We start from the raw sequence: 19,445 nt of genomic DNA, 5'->3' as shown, positions 1-19,445 counted from the left end.
CCAGGTTATTTCGATAGGCGATAAGTCGATGCTGGCATCATTTACTAAAGCATCGAAAAAAAAAACATCAAACATTACCAAGTGGTCTTCCGAAGCAACAGCTTCAAAGCATAGTGGTGGTACTTTTCAAGTGTGAACATAAAAAAAAAAAAAAAAAGGCGCAAAATTCAAATCAAATTCCACAGACCAGTGGAAATATTTTTATTTCTTCTTTATACAAGAAATATAATAAGTGTGAATCAAGTGGAATTAATTCTCATCAAAACGGGTAAAACTACCCACAAAAAGATGGCCACCGAGGCCAGGGTGACACCCGCATCCTCGGAACGGTACTCTGCAAAAAGAAGTAAACTTTCCCCGACAACCCAAGCCAAAACAACGGTACACGAAATAGGAATGATTGCAGAAGAAGTTGAAATGGAAGTTGATGTAATAAAGGAACAAAAGGAAAGCGAGGATAATATGAATACACATGACAACGGTACACAGCACGAAAGCAAAAACAATGCCACAAAGGAACTCAACGAATGTATGTATAACAACACACACAAAGGCCCCTACATCGTCTACATAGACAAATTTGACACAAATGCAAGTGAGTCGAAAATGAGAATTCCAATAAATCCCCTAGAGCTAAACGCGGTGTTACTTAGGCTCAAAGTAAAAGACATCCTAACGGTCAATAAAATAGGCTATGGTAGATGTAAAGCTGAGTTCAAGTCAGCAGAGGCAGCAAATAATTTATTAAATTCTGATTTAAAAAAAAACGGTTATGAACCCAAAATACTTAAACACTTTTTATTCAAAACTGGAATTCTATTCCAAATTCCGATACGTTTTTCAGACGCGGAACTAAAAGAGTACATCAGCTCTGCAGTTCCAATTTACGAAATTATACGTGTAAAAAGGAAAGAAAGGGATGTGCTGGTCCCCACGAGTAGGGTTAAGCTTATCTTTAGAGGAAACAATATTCCAACAGAGATAACTTTCCTGTACTCCAAGGTCAAAGTAAATCCCTTTATTCCCTTCAGCCAATGTTTTCGTTGTTTCCGTTTTGGCCATTTCGCTCAGCATTGCAAAGAAAAGCAACAAAAATGCAGCACCTGCTCCCTAGTTCATACAAAAGAACAATCTTGCCCCCAGACAATCTGCATAAACTGCAAAGAAGAACACATTGCCACACACACAGAATGCCCTGCTCGAAAAAGAGAGTTCGCCATACAAAAAGCCATGACTATGGAAAATCTCTCTAGAAACGAGACAAAAATTAAATACCCCGCTCTCTTTCAAAAAACTAGTTCCATAAACACAAACGACCTTACGCTTTTCCCCACCCCACAATGGCAGATTAGCTCTGACAGTAACGCGATCCAAAACAACACACAAGTCGTTGCAGAACATATGCACAAACAGTTGCCCTACAACAAAACAGTCAAAAATACCCAAAATAGAAAAAATGAAGAGAGAAACGCTATGAATACCATGAACAGCTGGAATGCGGTTCTAAGTGATCATAGAATCTCCCTCAATGAAAAATATGTCAACTCCCATGCCAACCAAACCACCAACGCCAATCTCACCCCCCAGACCTTCCACCTCCAAATCTAACGACAGAGTTTCGGCTCTTGAAACAGCCGAAGACAGTCTATCAGCCTTATCAATGGAAATCTCAAAATTTCTAATAGACCAAAATTCTAATATTATACCCGAAGCCAAAAATTTCCTAGAAGCCCTAAGAAGTAGAATTGCTCAAACCAACTCGAAAATAGATTTACTAAAAATAAATCAAATTTACTAATATTAAATCTTTAGACCATTTCTTCACGCCTTATCTTATTTCCTAAACTTATCTTCTTTTAAGATGAGAATTCTACAATACAACATACAAAGTCTCACGTCAAATAACAATAAACATCTCCTTGAACTCTATCTTATCAAAAACGACATAGATATTGCCATACTCTCCGAAATCTGGATTACTGACAATGCCATGTGTAGCTTAGCTAATTACAATTTTGTTTGTAAGCCCCGCTCTGACGGCTACGGAGGGGTGGGAATTTACCTAAGAAAACATATACGCTTTAAGCAGCTAAACTGTCCGAGTTCTGTAGAAGCAATAGGCATCTGCACAACTAATCTAAAGCACAACATCAGCGTCTTTAGCGTCTATGCACCACAATCCTTAAACAACGATGAATTTGAGGAAGGTTGCAAGGACATAATATCGCTGGCAAATCAATCCACGGGCCTATCGATGATAGGCGGAGACTTAAATGCAAAATCACAGATTTGGGGTAACAGCGTACAAAATCCTAGAGGAAACATCATTGAACAACTACTTTTAAACTCTGGCTTCTTTTGCTTAAACAACGGTAGTCCAACCTACTCTCACACCCCAGCCTACAGCTCAGCATTAGACATCACCCTAGTCAATAAAACTAATTTGCAATATAACTGGACAGCAACGAATTCCAAGATTTCCAACAGCAATCATTTCCCGATCACTATTGAGATAGAGGGAATTTCCTCGTCCTGCAATAGAAAAATAATCAACTATAAAAAGGTAGCTCAAGACTTTGCACAAATTGATATATCCACCTTAGAAAACTTACCATATACCTCAATCGCAATCACATCGCAAAACACAATTAAAGTAGATGCCAAAAATAAATACCTGCCAAAGAAATACTGGGACGAAAACTGTGAAAAACTTTTCAGGATTAGGAACGCGAGCAGACAAAAGTATTATAAATCGAAGCTACATACGGATGCCCTAGAATATCTAAGTAGCAATAAAAAATTAAATAATTATATACGAAAAGCTAGGAAAAACAACATGGACAATCTTGCAGAAACCCTGTCAAACCCTACTACTATAAAAGATTCTTGGAAGATAATTCGCAAACTGAAACTATATAAACAGACAAAACCCTCTAGGGCAGAAACCTCAGTAGAAAACTACGAAGAATTCCTTAATTTAATAGCCTCTACACCCGACACACCTGGTTGCACACAAATATCCGCCCCTGAAGCCAGCCTAGACAACTCAAACAGGGCTAGCTTCTCTAACAACGATCTACTGGCTTTTCTTAAATCGCGTAATCCTCATTCCGCGAAAGGACTAGATAATATCTCATACAGTATGCTTCTCTCCCTCCCAGCTGCTCAAACCCAAAAACTGGTAAGCCTACTAAATGAAACTTTAGATACCGGCATTATCCCAGATTTTTGGAGAAAAATTAAGGTTGTACCTGTCCCGAAAAAAAACCTCGACTCCTCAATCATAACCAACAACCGACCCATCTGCCTTCTAAGCGTAGTCTTTAAATGCCTAGAAGGTTTGATAAAACCCAAAATGGAAGAACACATAGCCAAATACCAAATACTCCCCCCAAGATCTTATGCTTTTAGGAAAAATCACTCCACTTCCCACTGCATTAATGATGTAATCAATAATATAGCGAGCCTCAAAAAGCGGGGTTTCCATGTCACCGCAGCAGTGCTTGACCTGAGCAAAGCTTTCGATGCAGTGAATATTCCCATCCTAGGAAAAAAAACTCACTGATCTGGACTTTGAGCAGATACACATCACTTTCATCATCAATTTCCTCCGGAAAAGAGTCCTCTCTATGGGAACGATAGAAAAAACAGTGAGCAAGGGAGTGAGTCAAGGCAGCTGCCTTAGCCCCATCCTTTTCAATATCTACACAGCTGAACTACACAACATCACCGATACACGAAACAGCATCCTATTCCAATATGCTGATGACTTCTTCTTAATAAGCTTCCACAAAAACTTCTTAACAGCCAAAAATAACTTAGAAAATCTAGTCAATAAATTCAGCGAAAAGTGCAATAAAATTAATTTAACCTTTAACCCCAATAAATCATCTGTGATACATTTTAACTTAAGAAGACAACCACTGAATATACTGTGCAATAATTTAGCTTTAAGAGAAGTAGACAAAGTAAAATACCTAGGTAGACTTATTAACGCAAATAACTCCTCTATAGACCACATTAAAAAAACCATAGCAAACTCTAACCAGACAAATATGTTCTTACAAATGCTGAGTGGATGTCGTTTCGGAACACACCCCACTAAGTCTTTATTACACTATAAGGCATTCATAAGGCCAAAATATGAATATGCCTGTACGTCTTTCGCTAATATATCTAAGTCAGTCATGTCCGCCATCAACGCCCATGCCAATTTCCACCTCAGAAAAGCACTGGGTCTCATAAGATCTACTCCAGTCAATATAATTTACCATCTGGCAGCTGAGCTCCCTCCTGAATTTAGAATTAAATTCGCCACAGCGAAGGAGCTAGCAAAAATCTTCGCCTACGGGCTACCAGCGGCCTCTCTCCTTAACAGCCCCTTCTCACCCACAAACACAAGCTACGGCAGAGTGTACAATGAGTTTAAATATATCTTAGACAGAATTACCCCAGTAAATTCCCTTCCTGCCTCCACTAGAAAAATCTCATTCTATACAAACTTCTTTAAGAACACGGCCAGAAACAAGAAAGAAGCTAACAAAGACATTGTGCGTGCACTTCTAAGAGAAAAAACTAACAAACTCCTCTCCCACAACTATGAGCTGATCTACACTGATGGCTCCGTATCTGAAAATTACACAGGCAGCGCATTTGTACATAGACAATCAAACACCATTCAAAGCTTCTACACCAACAGAACGCTGTCCTCACTGACCTCTGAACTCACTGCCTTAGAGAAAGCCATAGACTTTGCAATACTCAAATGCATGCACAAAGTAGCCATTCTAACCGATAGCTTAGGATCTATACAAACGCTTATTAACCCGCACTCTAACAATTGTATATCACGAAGAATCCTGGAAAAGATTGAAAACAGTTATTACATAACATCAGTTGAGCTTCACCACATACCCAGCCATGCCAACATTTTAGAGAACGATTTGGCAGATACCGCTGCCAAAAACGCCAGACTTGAAGGCACATACATACAAGTCAGCTGGACCCTCAATGACGCCATCAACCATATGCTAAACTGCATTAAATTAGAATGGGAGAGAAAATATAGTACCTTCTGCATTGAACGCAATAAAGGTTACTGTCTTCTTTTCCCATATGTCAAGCCGCATCCTTGGTTCCACAAGATGAATGCTTTCGGAAGACTAGAAACAAAACAATTGAACAGAATAATAAGTGGACACGCCCTCGATAAAAACACCTTGGCAAAAATGAATGTCTTTAACGACGCATTATGCGATACTTGCAACACCGTTGAGGATATCTCCCATGTTCTACTGAAATGCACCAAATTCGCTCACATTAGAAGAGATTATCCTACTTTGTTAAAATACCAGGACATATATCGTCTCCTCGCTAACGAACCAGTTGATAACTACATATCGATAACACGATTCACACATGCCACTAACATCGATCTCTAATTTTGCACGAAACAACACAAATTCACCACTCACACATACCACACTTCCATCATCGATTCACATACATATCACTATACACACACACACACATACACACTCACCATTATCATTCACACACGACTAACCGCATGTGTCTTCACCATCCAATAATATATCCATCGAAAACATATCGATATATCTCTGCGATACTAAACTAAAAAGAAAACAAAAACAAATACATTTCTTGCAGATTTGCTCCAGAAGTTACATTGAAATTTTTCACACATTCGCTGTGGCGTTAACCCGTTCGATACGGGAAGGCCAAATAATCCTTCCATAAATTACATGGAAGTAACTTAATATAAAAAAAAAAAAAAAAAAAAAACATCAAATTTGTTTCCATCTCTAACGTATAATGTAGTGTGTATACACATATTTTTGTGCTCCGTGTTTTTTGCTTGATTTAAACATTAATTTGAATGTTTTTATAAGTTTTGGTGAGTTTAAAATCTAACTAAAGCAGTTAGAAAAGTGTGTGCGAAAAGAGTTTCTGAAAAAATATAATAAATAAAACAATAAAAAGTGATTACAAACAATTGCATCTACTACAAATCAAACCAAAACCAAGCCCAACCCCCGCCGCGCGTCTCTCCCACTATACTAGACATACACATACACACGCACACATACACCCAGGCAGATAAAAGCAACAAACAGGTTTTTATTGTGTGTACAGACGTGTGTTACTTCTTCTTGCCCCTGTCGTTGCTCCGCTTATGCTCGGTTTTTTTTTTAATTTATGCTCATACACATATAAACAAAAAAAAGCAACAGAAAAAAAAAACCAAACATAAGAAACAAGTAAGACGAGATAATAAATGTGAGTGTATATGTGCTATGATCGTGTAGATGTGTGCGTTTGTGTGTGTAAGTGCTGTAAGCAAGCAGCAGCAGCAGCTAAGCTCTAAAGTCAAAGCGAGTCGAGTCTAAGTCGACGCGACGCTTCTTATAGAGCTAGCTACAGGTGAATTGGACTTGTTTTTCATCGAGGCGGTGGCCAAAAAGCATAGCCAATAGGCAATTATATGTCTAAGAACTGTAAAACGAGTTTGAGTGTTGGGAAACCAAAAAATTGAATAAATTAACAAACAGCATAATCAATTTATGGCAACAAAAAAAAAATTGACAATCCTAACGGTATAGCTTTTTCTCGCCCTCCGCCTGTCTCTCTATCAATCGTTTCTTTGCCGCGCGGTTCTAAATGCGTTTCAAAGTGTTGGTCGGTGGTGGTTGGTAGTGGTTGTGGTATTGGTATTGGAAGTGGAACATGTCCCCAAAATGCAACTGCAACTGTGTAAACTCTTTCTAATGCCCTATTTACACTGTATACAGTAAAAAGTGATGTGCGTGTGTGATGCATATGCGGCCTATTTACACTACAAATTTGGACATTTTAGTTGTTGTTGTTGTTATTTATATTGGTTGAAGACCAACAAGAATCTCCCACGCTCTTATACAATTTTACGGCATTTATTCAACATTTTGTTCAATTCAATGAATGAACACACAAAACTTGTCGCACCATATTTGTAATGCTTCATTTAAGCCAGGTTTGTTATTTTCATTAGATTTGCTTTAGTTATTTTAGCTGAATCATTTTGCGCTTCCGTTGAAATGGAAAGAAAAACAAATCAATAAAATACAATATAAAACTGGTTTTAAATGCTCCAAAAATAATGATTCATACAATAATGGAATACAATAAATCGGAAATCCGACCAGATAACTCTTCTACACCATGATAGTAGCTAAAGAGAGCAGAAAAATACTAAAGCCAATGAACTGTGCACAGTAAATGATAAGAAACTATAGTAAGTAAAAACACATCGGGAAGAAGAAAAATCGTCACTTATCAATCTCTAGCAGAACAACAAGCAGCCAGTCTGTCTCCACAAAAGGCTCATCAACGCAGCCATAATTCTTCTACCTAGCCACCTGTTGCCACTTTATAGCAACGCCCACCGTATAGTCGCAGCCAGCCAGCCAGCACTATAAACGGGTTCTCTCTCCACTTTTATTGAAATCACGTTTGTTCTTTTTCATCTCACTCGTAGGCGAACAGTTTGCGTTGTCTCTTCGTATCTAACTACAAAAGAAAAACTTAACGCAGAAATCAATTTCTTCTAGAGCACGTAAAACTAGAAGAGTTTATAGAGTTTATCTCTAATTAACACGCTCGCTCATGAACCATCTTCTTCCCACACTTGCTTACAAGGAGAGAGGGGGAAAGAAAGAGTTGATGCTATACTGGCACACATACACACACACACTCTCTGTCAAATGCCAAACGTGACATACTTTTCACCGTTATCTTGATCAGTACACTAAATAATACAAGAGATGAAGCTGTGTGTTGTTGTTTTTTAAGTCGGCTTGTCTCCTATGCCGTCTCCTATTCCTTCTTATCAACATGCACTCAATTAAAACATGTGTTGTTTTTTGTTTTTGCTATGAACCTGTTTTCCATTTCACTCCAAACACACACGAAATCGAGACTTTATTAATTTATGCCAGCAGAATTTAGAAGCTGTCAAAACCGGAACGGACTTCCTGGCATTGAGCCAAAAGCCCGCAACTTATGAAATATGAGAAGCAAGCTTAGAAGAGAAAACAAACAAACTAAACGAATATCGAATACACTTTAAATTGACAAACTCTGAGCTGAATTTGGAGAAAATTTATGAATTGATATCTCATTTCCGAATGAAATCTCCATTAGGTCGGAATGGATCATTTAGAAACGAAAAAGTTTTTTATAATTGTCTCTTTTAAGGAAATCAATTAAAGTTGATAAAATGAAGAATTTATGATGTATATTACTAAAGATTAGTAAACTAAATAAAATAGAATAAAAACGGAAACAAAACAGGTCTTAATATCACATCTACCGAAGTTTACTTGGAATCGGAAATGTGAAGAGGTCTGTAATAACTAACAAAAGGGAAACGAAAGTGAGTCTTGAAACCAGTTGAAAAATATGAAAGAAAGTAACAGAAACAGGTAGCTATTGCACTTGACTGAGGTTAGGGTTTTTTTTTTCTATTATGACTCTTAGGTAAACCTGAAACATATCGTAATTACTTTAATTATCTTAAAAGGAACTAAAAGAAAAGAAGTATGTTTCACCCTTTTTCCTTCCTTATTGCCCAAAAGATCTAACAGACCGTGTTATATAATTAAATAAACTGCTAAGCATATTGGCTCAACATTTTAGATATCCATCTACCTTAAGTTAATCTTAAAAATATTGTTGAATTATGGCTTCACAGCCAAAAATGTTTTTGTAGTTAGTAAACAGTTTAAGTAAAACATCTGTTGAAAAGTATCGTTTGCTAAATAATAAACCATTTTGGTTTCGGTTTCATCAACTAAGCAAAAAAATATAACAAGCCCATAACACAAAAGGGTAGAAGTGGCAATCCATACATAAATTGATAATAATACCTATTTAAGTATTATGCTCATTTTAATGATATTTCATATACATATTCTTAAGGCCAACTGTGCATGTAAAGGCCCCCATAATTTTAACACCATTGGGCCATTTGACCTGTGACTGGCTGACTGACTGACTGAATGTCTGGCTTTTGGAAAGATGATACCCACCACCAGACGAGACACAAAAATTTCATTGACGAGCCAAACAACAAGTTGGCTAAGATGGTTGACCTTCAATTGGCCAATAAAGTAATTTATTGAAGATCCGTCAGAGCGCGTAGGTAAAAGTCGTTCGACTGTGACCCGCAAGAGAGAGAGAGAAGAGAAGAGACCCGGAGGCACCATCAACACCGGATGCGTGAGAAAAAACTGTAACAGCATTTTAAAATTTTCTCCTAAAAAGAAAAAACCTGAAAACCCACATGGAAATTACGTGTGTGTGAAACACCACTTCACAGCGTGTCAATGTGTGTGCGCGCTGGACTATGCCGCTAAGGGACCGCGGGGACGGACCTAAGGTGGCAATGTCACGTCCTGATATTCTAGCTGTTAATGCTGATTAGGAGTAGAGACGGCAGTAAAAAGATTGGCGGAAAATACCGCACGTGATTTCCAACAATAACAGGAAAACCTAAATGCGAATGACTCATAGAAATGTCCATTGAGTATATGCACAGGATAAACGATTCGGGAACACGATAGGAAATTCTCAATTCAAAATGCTACTGACAAAGTCTGTGTCGACTTCCAGATGCTCTGTACTTGAGTTGGGATTTCACTTAAATCTAATTTAATCTGGAATATTTTGTTTATTGCTGTATATTCCCATTTATAAACTCATTTAAAACTGATCTATTTGTAGACTAAAGCGATTTGTTAAAGTATTATAGAAATGAATTCAAAGGATCAACAGGTTTTCGTTTGTTTCTTAAGGTATAATTTCTTTAAAATCTTTGAAAAATTGGTATTCGGAAATTGAAAATAGTCCCCCGAACTATTAATTTTTCGAAGAATAGTCAAAACTATACGCTCAACTGGGGAATCTCCGAAGTTACGGAAGTCTAACTATGACCCAATCAAATTCTAATTTGAAACAATTTTAAATATACATGCATTTTGGTAATTGGCTTACTTAGTAACCTGTTGGCCATGTTTTTCTCACCTTTTAGCCATTTGTATATGCCCTTTGGCCTTACCTGTGGTTTGTAGGGTATGAAAAAGGTTTTCAATTCGTGACATATGTCAAGCGGAACGCGCCTCTAAGCGCAAAAACTCAAATGACATAGAGAGAGAGAAAGAGAACAAGAGAAACGGAGAGGGCTCCGAGAGACAGAGAGACCCAGTGGCTGTCAAACCGTACATACACATATAGCGGGTGTAATTATTATTTTTGTGTTTGCTTTTCACATTTTTCGTGTTTTCAGTTTCAGTATTTAATTCGACTAGCAAACGTGCGGTTCGGCTACATTTTGTGGAATAACACTCAAAAACTATAGCAGTTACCTACCTTTTCCACCTACCCCGCCCGCACTTCCTTTGAAATACGCAAAACAGAAACGGCAAAGAAAGTGTGAACAATTCGCAAAAGCCGCGAATGTTTTTTGATTATTGTTATATAAAAACAAAAATACAACAAAAACAGATATAAAAGTGGGAATTAATTATAGTTGCAAATGTGTGCGGTTATGATTTGTGAACAATAAAGGAAACATAAAGAAATATAAACGTGAAATCTCAAATGAATATTCGTATTCGTATCTACCTGAAAATGGAATAAATCTCTCTCCTAACTACCATATTAGATTTTGAATATTAGGGGACTTAGATTCATTTTCGACTAAAGATTAGAACTCATTGAAAGGTATATTTCTGTAAAACTCTATAGACTATATTCAACATTTGAATTCTGTACTCCTTAGCATTGTTTATCACATTTGTTTTTGAAACCATTTGTTAACTAACAAATGTACATATATTATTATAATACCAAATATCTTTAAATTCCTGTGAAATAAAACTTCGATGGGAACTCCGTTTTTAATTTAAAGTGTCGTGAAACATGATTATGTTTTCCCAAAACTGACTTTGAGCCTGCTCATTGAAAAATAGAATGATATTTGGGAAACAGATTATTTTTTCATTAAAAACTAACTTTATTTCAAAATAATCATAGTGTTCAAAAAGAAGATTACACTGAAAGCTAAGATTCTTTACGAATTCTAGCATTGAAATATGATGGTTATCCAAAAACCAATTCGTTTTCAGTAAAAGAACAAATGTTCTTTTTGAATATTTTAAGATCTACTTAATAATCCTTTTTGAATGGTTTGCCTAAAAAGAGCTGCAAGATTAATTGCAGTTGACAATGGAATACACAATAGAACTTTCTTATTATGACTTTGAATCGAATAGAAATTAAATACTAAACATACTGAAAACAAGAAAATAAATGTATTTTATGGTCACGTCTTTTGGTTTAGTCAGTTTAACAATTTAAATTGCTTTTGTCTTTTGACCCGAAACCGGTTTAGGTTGTAATTACATACCTAAACCTAGGTTCTCCCCATTCTCTAGCATACTTCTGATGTGTCCGTTGTTTATTTTTTTTTTTTTTTTTTATCACTTTTACCATTCCAGCCAATTGATTAAATCTTTTTAACACACTTTTCCTGCCACTTCTTCTTATTGCAGATTTTGCGCAGTTTTCTTTTTCTTGTCGCCACATAATTGCATTAGTTTGTGTGGTATAAATTATTTAGTGTCAGCCACAAGCATATAGAGATAGAGAGAGAGCGACTAAGAAGAAATACCTATGGTAGATTACAACAACCAACAATGGCAGACATCAGAATGAGTTGCCGCCGTAGCAGCAGCAGCACCACCAGCAACAGCCGTGATTAAAACCAGTCAGGCTAGGCCAGGCCAACCCAGGCCAGCCCCATTGGCACCACCCAAAGCCAAGCCAAGCCGAGCCAACTCGAGCTGCTGAATCATCAGAATATAGCAGCGTAACACAACAGAATAAAATAGTTTTTGTTCAAGTACGAGAGGCACAGACATCAATTGAACTCAAGCTTAACATCAGTCAGCAATAACAACTACAGCAACAACAACAGCAGCAATAACAACAATAATAATAGCAACATCAGAAGCAACCTCATATCAAGAGACCTTCAAATGTTTATTCATTCATCCACAATGCTAATTACCGAGGACCAGCAACAACAGCATCAGCATCACCATCGATGGATGAGTTCGTCAATGGTTGCATTTACAATTTTGCTAATCATGCCCAGCTTGACATATGCTTGGATGCCCGATGTGCGACCCGATTTACAAACAAGTATGTACAATTATGTGTTTATTATTTGTCTTTCTTGCTGTAATTATACCCTTTAGCTATGCGTGTTTTCCAATGGGGGTATGTTAAGTACTTTACCATGTAACTGAACTAGCGAAAGTAGAAACCAATGCTTCATTTACTTACATTAAAAATTCTCTGTCTATATTACGTTAACTATCAACAAGTTTCCTAAATACACTGTACAATATAATTCGAATTATTTAAATCCATTTGGATCAAACTCTATCTGGACAATTGGACAAAGTTGCCATGAATATTCAAAATTATATATTCTTTGTCTAAATCATAGACGGATTCAAGGGGGGAGTCCATTGGATCTAAACATCCCAAAATATTAAACTCTCAAAAAATATACAACTTTTTTCAGCCCAATTAATGAATCTTTGAACACGTCTTGTAAATTTGATAATTTCTTTTACCAAAAAACACGAAAGATCTTTATTTCTTATTTGAACCATCTTCAGAAATATTTTTCGATTCTACGTCTATGTTTTAAATACAACATTTTCTGGCATTTGCATTCCGTATTTTTAAATAGCCGAAAGATTGTTGTTAGTATATATTCGAAAAACATCAGATGGCATTTAAAAATTACTTTACTAAAGGACAGTTAATTAAAATCAACATTCTTTTTGTTAAAAACGACTTTTTGAAGTTAAAAGCGAACTTTTGTATAATTCGAATCCAAATGCTCAAAAATCCATTTTAAACAGATGCTTATAAAATGTGTTTAGTAAGAGCAACTAATTACATTTACTAAAAACTGAAAACAAATATTTTTTTAAAACCAAAACACATCAGAATTTTTGAAAATAACTGAAAAATGTGCATAAAAAATCTTCAAAAGTTTGCTAAAATTATCTTATCGTATCCCAATAAAAAAGTTAGTATAAATAAAGTCTTCTCTTGATTGAACAAAGTTTGTAAAATTTGTATCTTCAAAAATCTTGTACAAGATTTTCAATATTGGAGAGTATTATTAAGTCGTTGCCCCTAAATTGAAGTAAGAAAACTACGAGTTTTCTTGTTTTTCTGTGTTTTTTGTTGTTTTCCTACTTACTGGCTGCTGTTTTTTTGTTTTTTGTAGTTGTTTATCAATGACAAACTTGCAAGCTGCTGGCTGGTCGTGCCTTGCCTCGGCACTGATTTCCAGCTTATCATGCTCAATTTTTCGCAATGCTTGCAACAAATTGAACGTTTCCTCTGGAAATAATAAAATGGAAATGGAGCAAGAAAACAAAACAAGAAACATTTTCAAAAACAAATCACATATTGTGAAACATTTCTTTTTATTATATAATAACTAAACCAAAACTAAATTCTTATTCTCCCTCTCTCTTTGTTTTTGCAGAACAAGATAAAATCTTGGCCCATTTAATTGGCAATACAACGGACTATTTTAAGATTTTGGATCACAACGATGAAACGATTTTAGTGGGTGCCAAGTAAGTAGCTAGCTACCTTTTGATTGCTATATCCATTTCTACCTGATGATTGCATGGTTCTGAGTAGAAATGTTTATTAAAACAAAGTAAATAATGACATGAATTTGTTTGCCATTCGAGGAAAAGAAAACTTACGTAGCGCCATCTCTCTCTCTTACTGTAGACTTGTAGTCGTTGGAAGTGTTGATTTTTTCAAGTGCAGCCTCGCACATTTTCTAGGAAATCCAATATAATATTGCGAATTGGCATTAACCAGACCTAGACCCCTAGACCCAGTGGCATAACAAAGCCAGAGCCCGTTGTTTATCTTAGTTGTAGGAAAAATTTATATATAAATGTATTTACATACATATGTATATCTATTTGCAAGGCAAGTCACGTCAAACAATATAATACATGTGTATGTATGGTGGAAGGAGTGCCAAGTGCATAAAAATATTTAGTTTACTGCGAAATACATTTATTTGTTTTAGATCAGTTTGATTTATGTTTATTTTTCTTTTATAGAACACATAAACTTTCTTTATTCATCTCAATGAGATTTAAACTCCTTTCTAATAGGTAATTCAAATTTTAAGTATTTCCTTTTATTTTAGAATGGTTGAGTTGAGTTTACACAAAAGTACGACTCATTTTTAGTAACACAACGCCTTGAGTCTATTTTGAGACCTTTTATTGGATAAAAAACGATTACAGTTGGGCCTTGCCTAACACGAACTCGTTGAAGATTGACTCGGTCTTATAAGATTGCAAATTTGCTATCCTGACTATTTTAATACGCCCCAAATCTTTATCTTAAAATTAGACGAGTATATTTAGATATCGATTTTAATGGGAATGAATTTTGCTTTCTCTAATTCTCGTTCCTTAAAAGACAATCCACTTTACAGTGCATAAAATTAGCTTATTTTAGTAATTGGTGAATTATTCGAAGATCAGGCAATCGTTGACGATTCTTCAGCGACTTATTATAAGAAATTGCTGACAATAAAGCCATTAAAACTGTTTGCTAAGTAATAACAGGTTAAACAAAGATTTTTTGAACATTTGTGAATGTCTTAGAACGTAATCCCTTATAATCTCCTTCTTTCATTTAAGAGGGCTGCCCTGAATTTCCTACGAAAGTAATAAGGCGAGGGCGGGGTTTATTTTTATATTTGATTATTATATTGATATGTTAATAATCTAATTAATTGCAAGTACAATAGCAAAATGTAAGATTATGACAGTGTTTGAATAAAAATATGGGAATAAAAGAAGTCGAAAGTGATTAAAAGAAAGTCATCGGCAATTTAACAAGAAGAAAGTATAAATGATAAAGGAATGATTTATGATCGCAAAAATAATTCATTTATAACTAAATATCTGAATCAGAAAGAACCAATCTAACCCTTATTAATCATTTCCTGATGTGTAATATAAATTTTTGCAAAAATTTTAAATGTATCATCTTTAAATGTAAAGTTTAATTCAAAAGAAGTTAAAAATTGTTGAATTTGTCATATTTTAAAGCAAAAAGCTTAACTCAGAGTTAAGATTATCTAGAAAGGGCAAGTCCCAAGTAAATGAATAATATAATTAGTATATATACGAACTGAAGCTGATTTCCTTGAATAAAAGGAAACATACATTTTGGAAAAATATGAATCAAGTTTTTTTTTTCCAAAGAAACATGTAGAAACAGACTGTGTGACGCTATTAGTTACCTAATTATAATTAGCAAATGTTACAATTTGTCTAATTTATATAAGAGCTCTAATTATTTGCACATACAGAACAACCTTGGGCAAATTATTGTGTGTGTGTGTGTGTGTGTAGGTTTGTGCCTGGCACAACAAAATCGTCTCATTTGATCAGGCCAATTAGTAGTCTCTAGGCACACGCTGGCCAGACAATTAAGTCTCATGCCAAATATATAATTCAATTGTCTCTTCTCTTTATTTTCTCATCATCATCATCATCTTTCTGTTTTTTTTTTCTTTCTAAAGGGATCGCATTTATAATATAAGCCTACAGGGGCTAAGGGAAACTGGACGCCTGGAATGGAATAGCTCCGATGCTGATCGAGAATTATGTGCCCTAAAAGGAAAGCATGAATGGGATTGTCATAATTATTTGCGTGTGTATGCTAAATTGGAGAATGGTCAGCTATTGATATGTGGCACAAATTCATATAAGCCACGTTGTCGTCATTATGCCCCAGCTGACCCAGCAGAGGATTCATCCAAGAATAGTTTACACTATGAAATCACCAGAGATGTAGAAGCGCAGGGCTTATGTCCATACAGTCCGGCACATAATAGCACCTATGCCTTTGCCGATGGTCATTTGTATAGTGCCACAGTGGCAGATTTCTCTGGTGGAGATCCGCTAATCTATCGTGAAAATTTACGTACAGAACAATATGATCTCAAGCAACTGAATCAACCCGATTTTGTAGGCACCATTGAGAGGAAGGGTTATGTTTTGTTCTTCTTCCGTGAATTGTCGATGGAGTTTATGAATTTCGGCAAAGCTGTCTACTCACGGGTGGCGCGTGTTTGCAAGAATGATCGTGGTGGACCATATAATCATGGCAAGAGTTGGACTTCGTTTTTGAAGGCCCGCTTAAATTGCTCCATGCCTGGTGAATTTCCCTTCTACTTTGATGAAATACGTAAGTTTAGAAGAGCACTCACTCACTAATAACAATTTTAAGATGAATCATTAATCATCTCAAACTAATTACAGAGGCCATCAGTCCAGTAGTGGAGAGTGGTTCCCAAACTCTAGTCTATGCTGTATTTACCACTTCAACGAATGCCATACCCGGCTCGGCGGTTTGTGCTTTCAATGTTGATGAGATTTTGGCCGCTTTTGATGGTGATTTTAAATCGCAAAAAGATTCTCAATCCCATTGGGCTCCGGTGGAGCAAGAACAAGTGCCCAAACCAAGGCCAGGGCAATGTGTAGAGGATTCTCGTACCCTATCCAGCATTGCAGTGAACTTTATAAAGACTCATCCTTTAATGGAAATGGCTGTGCCATCTCTTTATAGTCGTCCACTCTTGACTAAGGTCACATTGCATCATCGTCTGACGGCCATTGCTGTGGATCCTCAAATACGTTCACTTGGTGGCGTCCATTATGATGTTATTTACAGTGGCACAGATGATGGCAAAGTTACCAAATTCATTAACATTGTTATGACACATCAAAACTCTTCAGTTGATCGCCTAAAGACTGTTGTGATATCGGAAATGCAGGTGCTACCGCTGGGCACTCCAGTGCGCGAGTTGGTCATCTCATCCAAGAAGAACACTTTGGTGGTGGTCAGTGATGGCAGTCTTGTCACCGTGCCTCTGCATCATTGCTCCTATATTGTCGATTGCCATGGCTGTTTGAGTCTACAAGATCCAAACTGCGCCTGGGATCTGCAGACACATGAATGCAAGAACTTGGCCTCAAGTCAACATAAATTTGGCACTAAATCATATCTGCAGAGTCTGAACACAACCAAAAAGGCAGCTGCATTACTCTGCCCAAAAGTCCTGCGTGATCAAGCTGGTCCAGGAGCGGAGACAGTTAGCTTTGTTACCATTCCACCCACACCAACGGAAGAACAAAAACTGCTCTACTCCAATGTGAATACCTTGTCAGCGGGTGGCATTACCATTAATCAGCCAAGTCTGGAGCAGCAGCCTGCAGATACAGATGATTTTGGTTTGAATAAGATAACCCTAACCTCCATGGATCCGGAGGAGGTGCTAACGAATTTAAATGGTAATGTGATTTTCAAATGACTGAAGTAAAATTTATGATTGATTTGGTTTCCATTTTTTCTTACAGATCCCCAAAAATCTACCGCTAGTGTGGATCAAATACAAAAAGCTTCAGCTAATTGGAATTATCTGATTTTGTTCACTGTGATTACCTTTGTTTTTGGCGTTGGTCTGGGCTATATTTGTGTTCAACTAAGATATGGTTACCTTAAGAAGGGAAGGCTAGATGAAAATCATCATAATCATTTGGGCAAGCACATGTAAGTATTTAAATAACTTGTTTTTATCGCAAAGAAAGTTTCTCACCTCTTTCTTTCTTCTTTTTGAACAACAGTCCCTTCAAACAAGGCAAGGATATAAACTTGCTAATGGGTTCCAATCCATATACAACCACTCAAAAGACACCAAATTTGGATCTAGAAAAGGATCGCAGTCATGAGTGTAAAAATTCCACAGAACATTTGGAAAAGGAATTGCCCTGCAAGACCTCAACGCTGACGAAAGTGAAACGCACTTATATCTGATGAGGATGAAAGGGAGCTTAAAATGGATGATGCTCTCCATACAAAATTAGTCGAATTTCTCCGTATATTATATTTTTTTCGTTGTTTATGTTGCTGTTAGTGTTGTAACAAACCAATCCAATCAATTAATTAAACCCGGACTCAAGCAAAGTCGAGTCGATTACCGGTCCCGCCACCAATATATATGGACATGGCAACAGTTTTGCGTTTGATTGCAGAGCAAAATAATAACTGTTGTCCAAATCTTAATCTTAATTAAGTTATATATGTATTACATTTAGTTGAATTTATATTTCACAACTAATGAGCTGCTTTTGCATGTCCTTTGTAATTCATTCCCATTTCCAAATCTTCCAATTATTGACTATGTTAATCTCTCTTTAACTCTTTTGTCTAGTTTTTCTCTCTCTTTCGCTCTTTTCTTAAAAACAGCTCAGATTATGTTGTAGATCCCCCCGACCGCCGCCGCCCCCTTTAATATTATTTTGATAAGTGCAAATATTAGAGCTAGAGAAAATTTACATATCATTTAGATGACCGATCCCCACTTCTCTACATATATATAAATTATATATAGAAACTATGTAAGGCCCCCATACGCAATCCCGAATAATTTCTCGAAAAAAAGTATTTTGTTAGACTGAATGAAAAAATGCTAATTAATTTACAAAAAAAAAGTTTATAAAAAAAACAAACAAAATATTAAAAAAAAAAAAAATAAACACTTACACATAAATCAGCTCAAATAAGGAATTGAATATAGAATTAAATATAAAATATTATATATGTATGCTTAAGGCAAACAACAAAACTTATATGAGGCTGTTTAATAAGAACTGAGCCCCACTTAATCATAAAACACGCACAAGAAAACATTTTTGAGAAATAATTCGTAAGCTAATTTCGGTAATAACCGAAGTTTATATACCCTTGCAAAACAATATAGATATCCATGCGAAACTTGTTGCTTCCGAAAATATAAGTCTAATAGAGTCTCCCCATTTATTTTGTTCCACTTAAAAGAAAATTTGTATGTTAATTTAAAAAATTAAAACAAGAAAATCAAGTAGGGTCTTTTATATCAAATTGAATTTAATGTTTAACTTTTTTTATTTGGCTTAGCCATGAAAATAAATCTTATTTTTCCGTGCATTTATCAAGGGTATATAAATTCAGCGAAGTAAACGGATTAAACATAAACATAAGCAAGCCTTAAAATATACAAACAAAAAATAAACGCATGCTAGGCCTTAAATGTAAAGTTTTAAGCTTAAAAAAAGAAAAATAATAAAAATAAAATACTTAATTGTATTGTATTTTTTAATGCATTTGTATAATTTTATGTCTCGTTTTAAGCTGTTGTCGTCCGTCCCACTGACAAAATCGTTTACAATGGCAAATTTTAGTTTTATATATGACAAAAAAAAAATCGA

At 35.8% G+C, this 19,445-nt stretch overlaps 1 protein-coding gene and 1 long non-coding RNA gene across 7 annotated transcripts; one reads left to right on the top strand and one right to left on the bottom strand.

Moving 5' to 3' along the window:
* Window positions 1-166: 166 nt before the first annotated feature.
* On the bottom strand, window positions 167-5,387 carry LOC137575825 (uncharacterized). 3 transcript variants are annotated; one of them, XR_011032240.1, is made up of 4 exons: window positions 5,265-5,387; window positions 4,915-5,162; window positions 2,613-4,859; window positions 167-2,553 (listed from the first exon to the last, which is right to left on the bottom strand). It is a non-coding gene; the product is annotated as an uncharacterized lncRNA (long non-coding RNA). The 3 variants fall into 3 exon arrangements; XR_011032239.1 differs by having other exon boundaries at window positions 167-2,532; XR_011032238.1 differs by having other exon boundaries at window positions 167-4,859.
* Window positions 174-19,328, top strand: Sema1b (Semaphorin 1b). 4 transcript variants are annotated; one of them, XM_068288489.1, is made up of 8 exons: window positions 174-529; window positions 5,671-5,917; window positions 11,610-12,261; window positions 13,634-13,727; window positions 15,716-16,383; window positions 16,458-17,489; window positions 17,556-17,748; window positions 17,823-19,328. In XM_068288489.1, the coding sequence occupies exons 3-8, from the start codon at window positions 12,096-12,098 to the stop codon at window positions 18,010-18,012; spliced, it is 2,343 nt and encodes a 780-aa protein (XP_068144590.1). In that variant the 5' UTR covers window positions 174-529; window positions 5,671-5,917; window positions 11,610-12,095; the 3' UTR covers window positions 18,013-19,328. The 4 variants fall into 4 exon arrangements, with proteins under 4 accessions (XP_068144590.1, XP_068144589.1, XP_068144591.1 ...); XM_068288488.1 differs by having other exon boundaries at window positions 174-595; XM_068288490.1 differs by lacking the exon at window positions 5,671-5,917.
* Window positions 19,329-19,445: the final 117 nt, after the last annotated feature.

The sequence above is a fragment of the Drosophila tropicalis genome, unplaced genomic scaffold (genome assembly GCF_018151085.1).
Source record: "Drosophila tropicalis isolate 14030-0801.00 unplaced genomic scaffold, ASM1815108v1 contig_593, whole genome shotgun sequence".
In the NCBI taxonomy this organism is placed as follows: domain Eukaryota; kingdom Metazoa; phylum Arthropoda; class Insecta; order Diptera; family Drosophilidae; genus Drosophila; species Drosophila tropicalis.
The sequence above is the reverse complement of the archived record's forward strand: the minus strand, read 5'-3'. Positions and strand labels throughout refer to the sequence as shown.

What these genes read in the sequence shown, in the direction of transcription:
- Sema1b (XM_068288490.1), top strand. Translation starts at nt 12,096, where the DNA reads ATGTTTATTCATTCATCCACAATGCTAATTACCGAGGACCAGCAACAA. An exon ending in GCGACCCGATTTACAAACAA is followed by an intron (nt 12,262 to 13,633) that starts GTATGTACAATT and finishes TTGTTTTTGCAG; the next exon opens with AACAAGATAAAATCTTGGCC. An exon ending in CTTCTACTTTGATGAAATAC is followed by an intron (nt 16,384 to 16,457) that starts GTAAGTTTAGAA and finishes AACTAATTACAG; the next exon opens with AGGCCATCAGTCCAGTAGTG.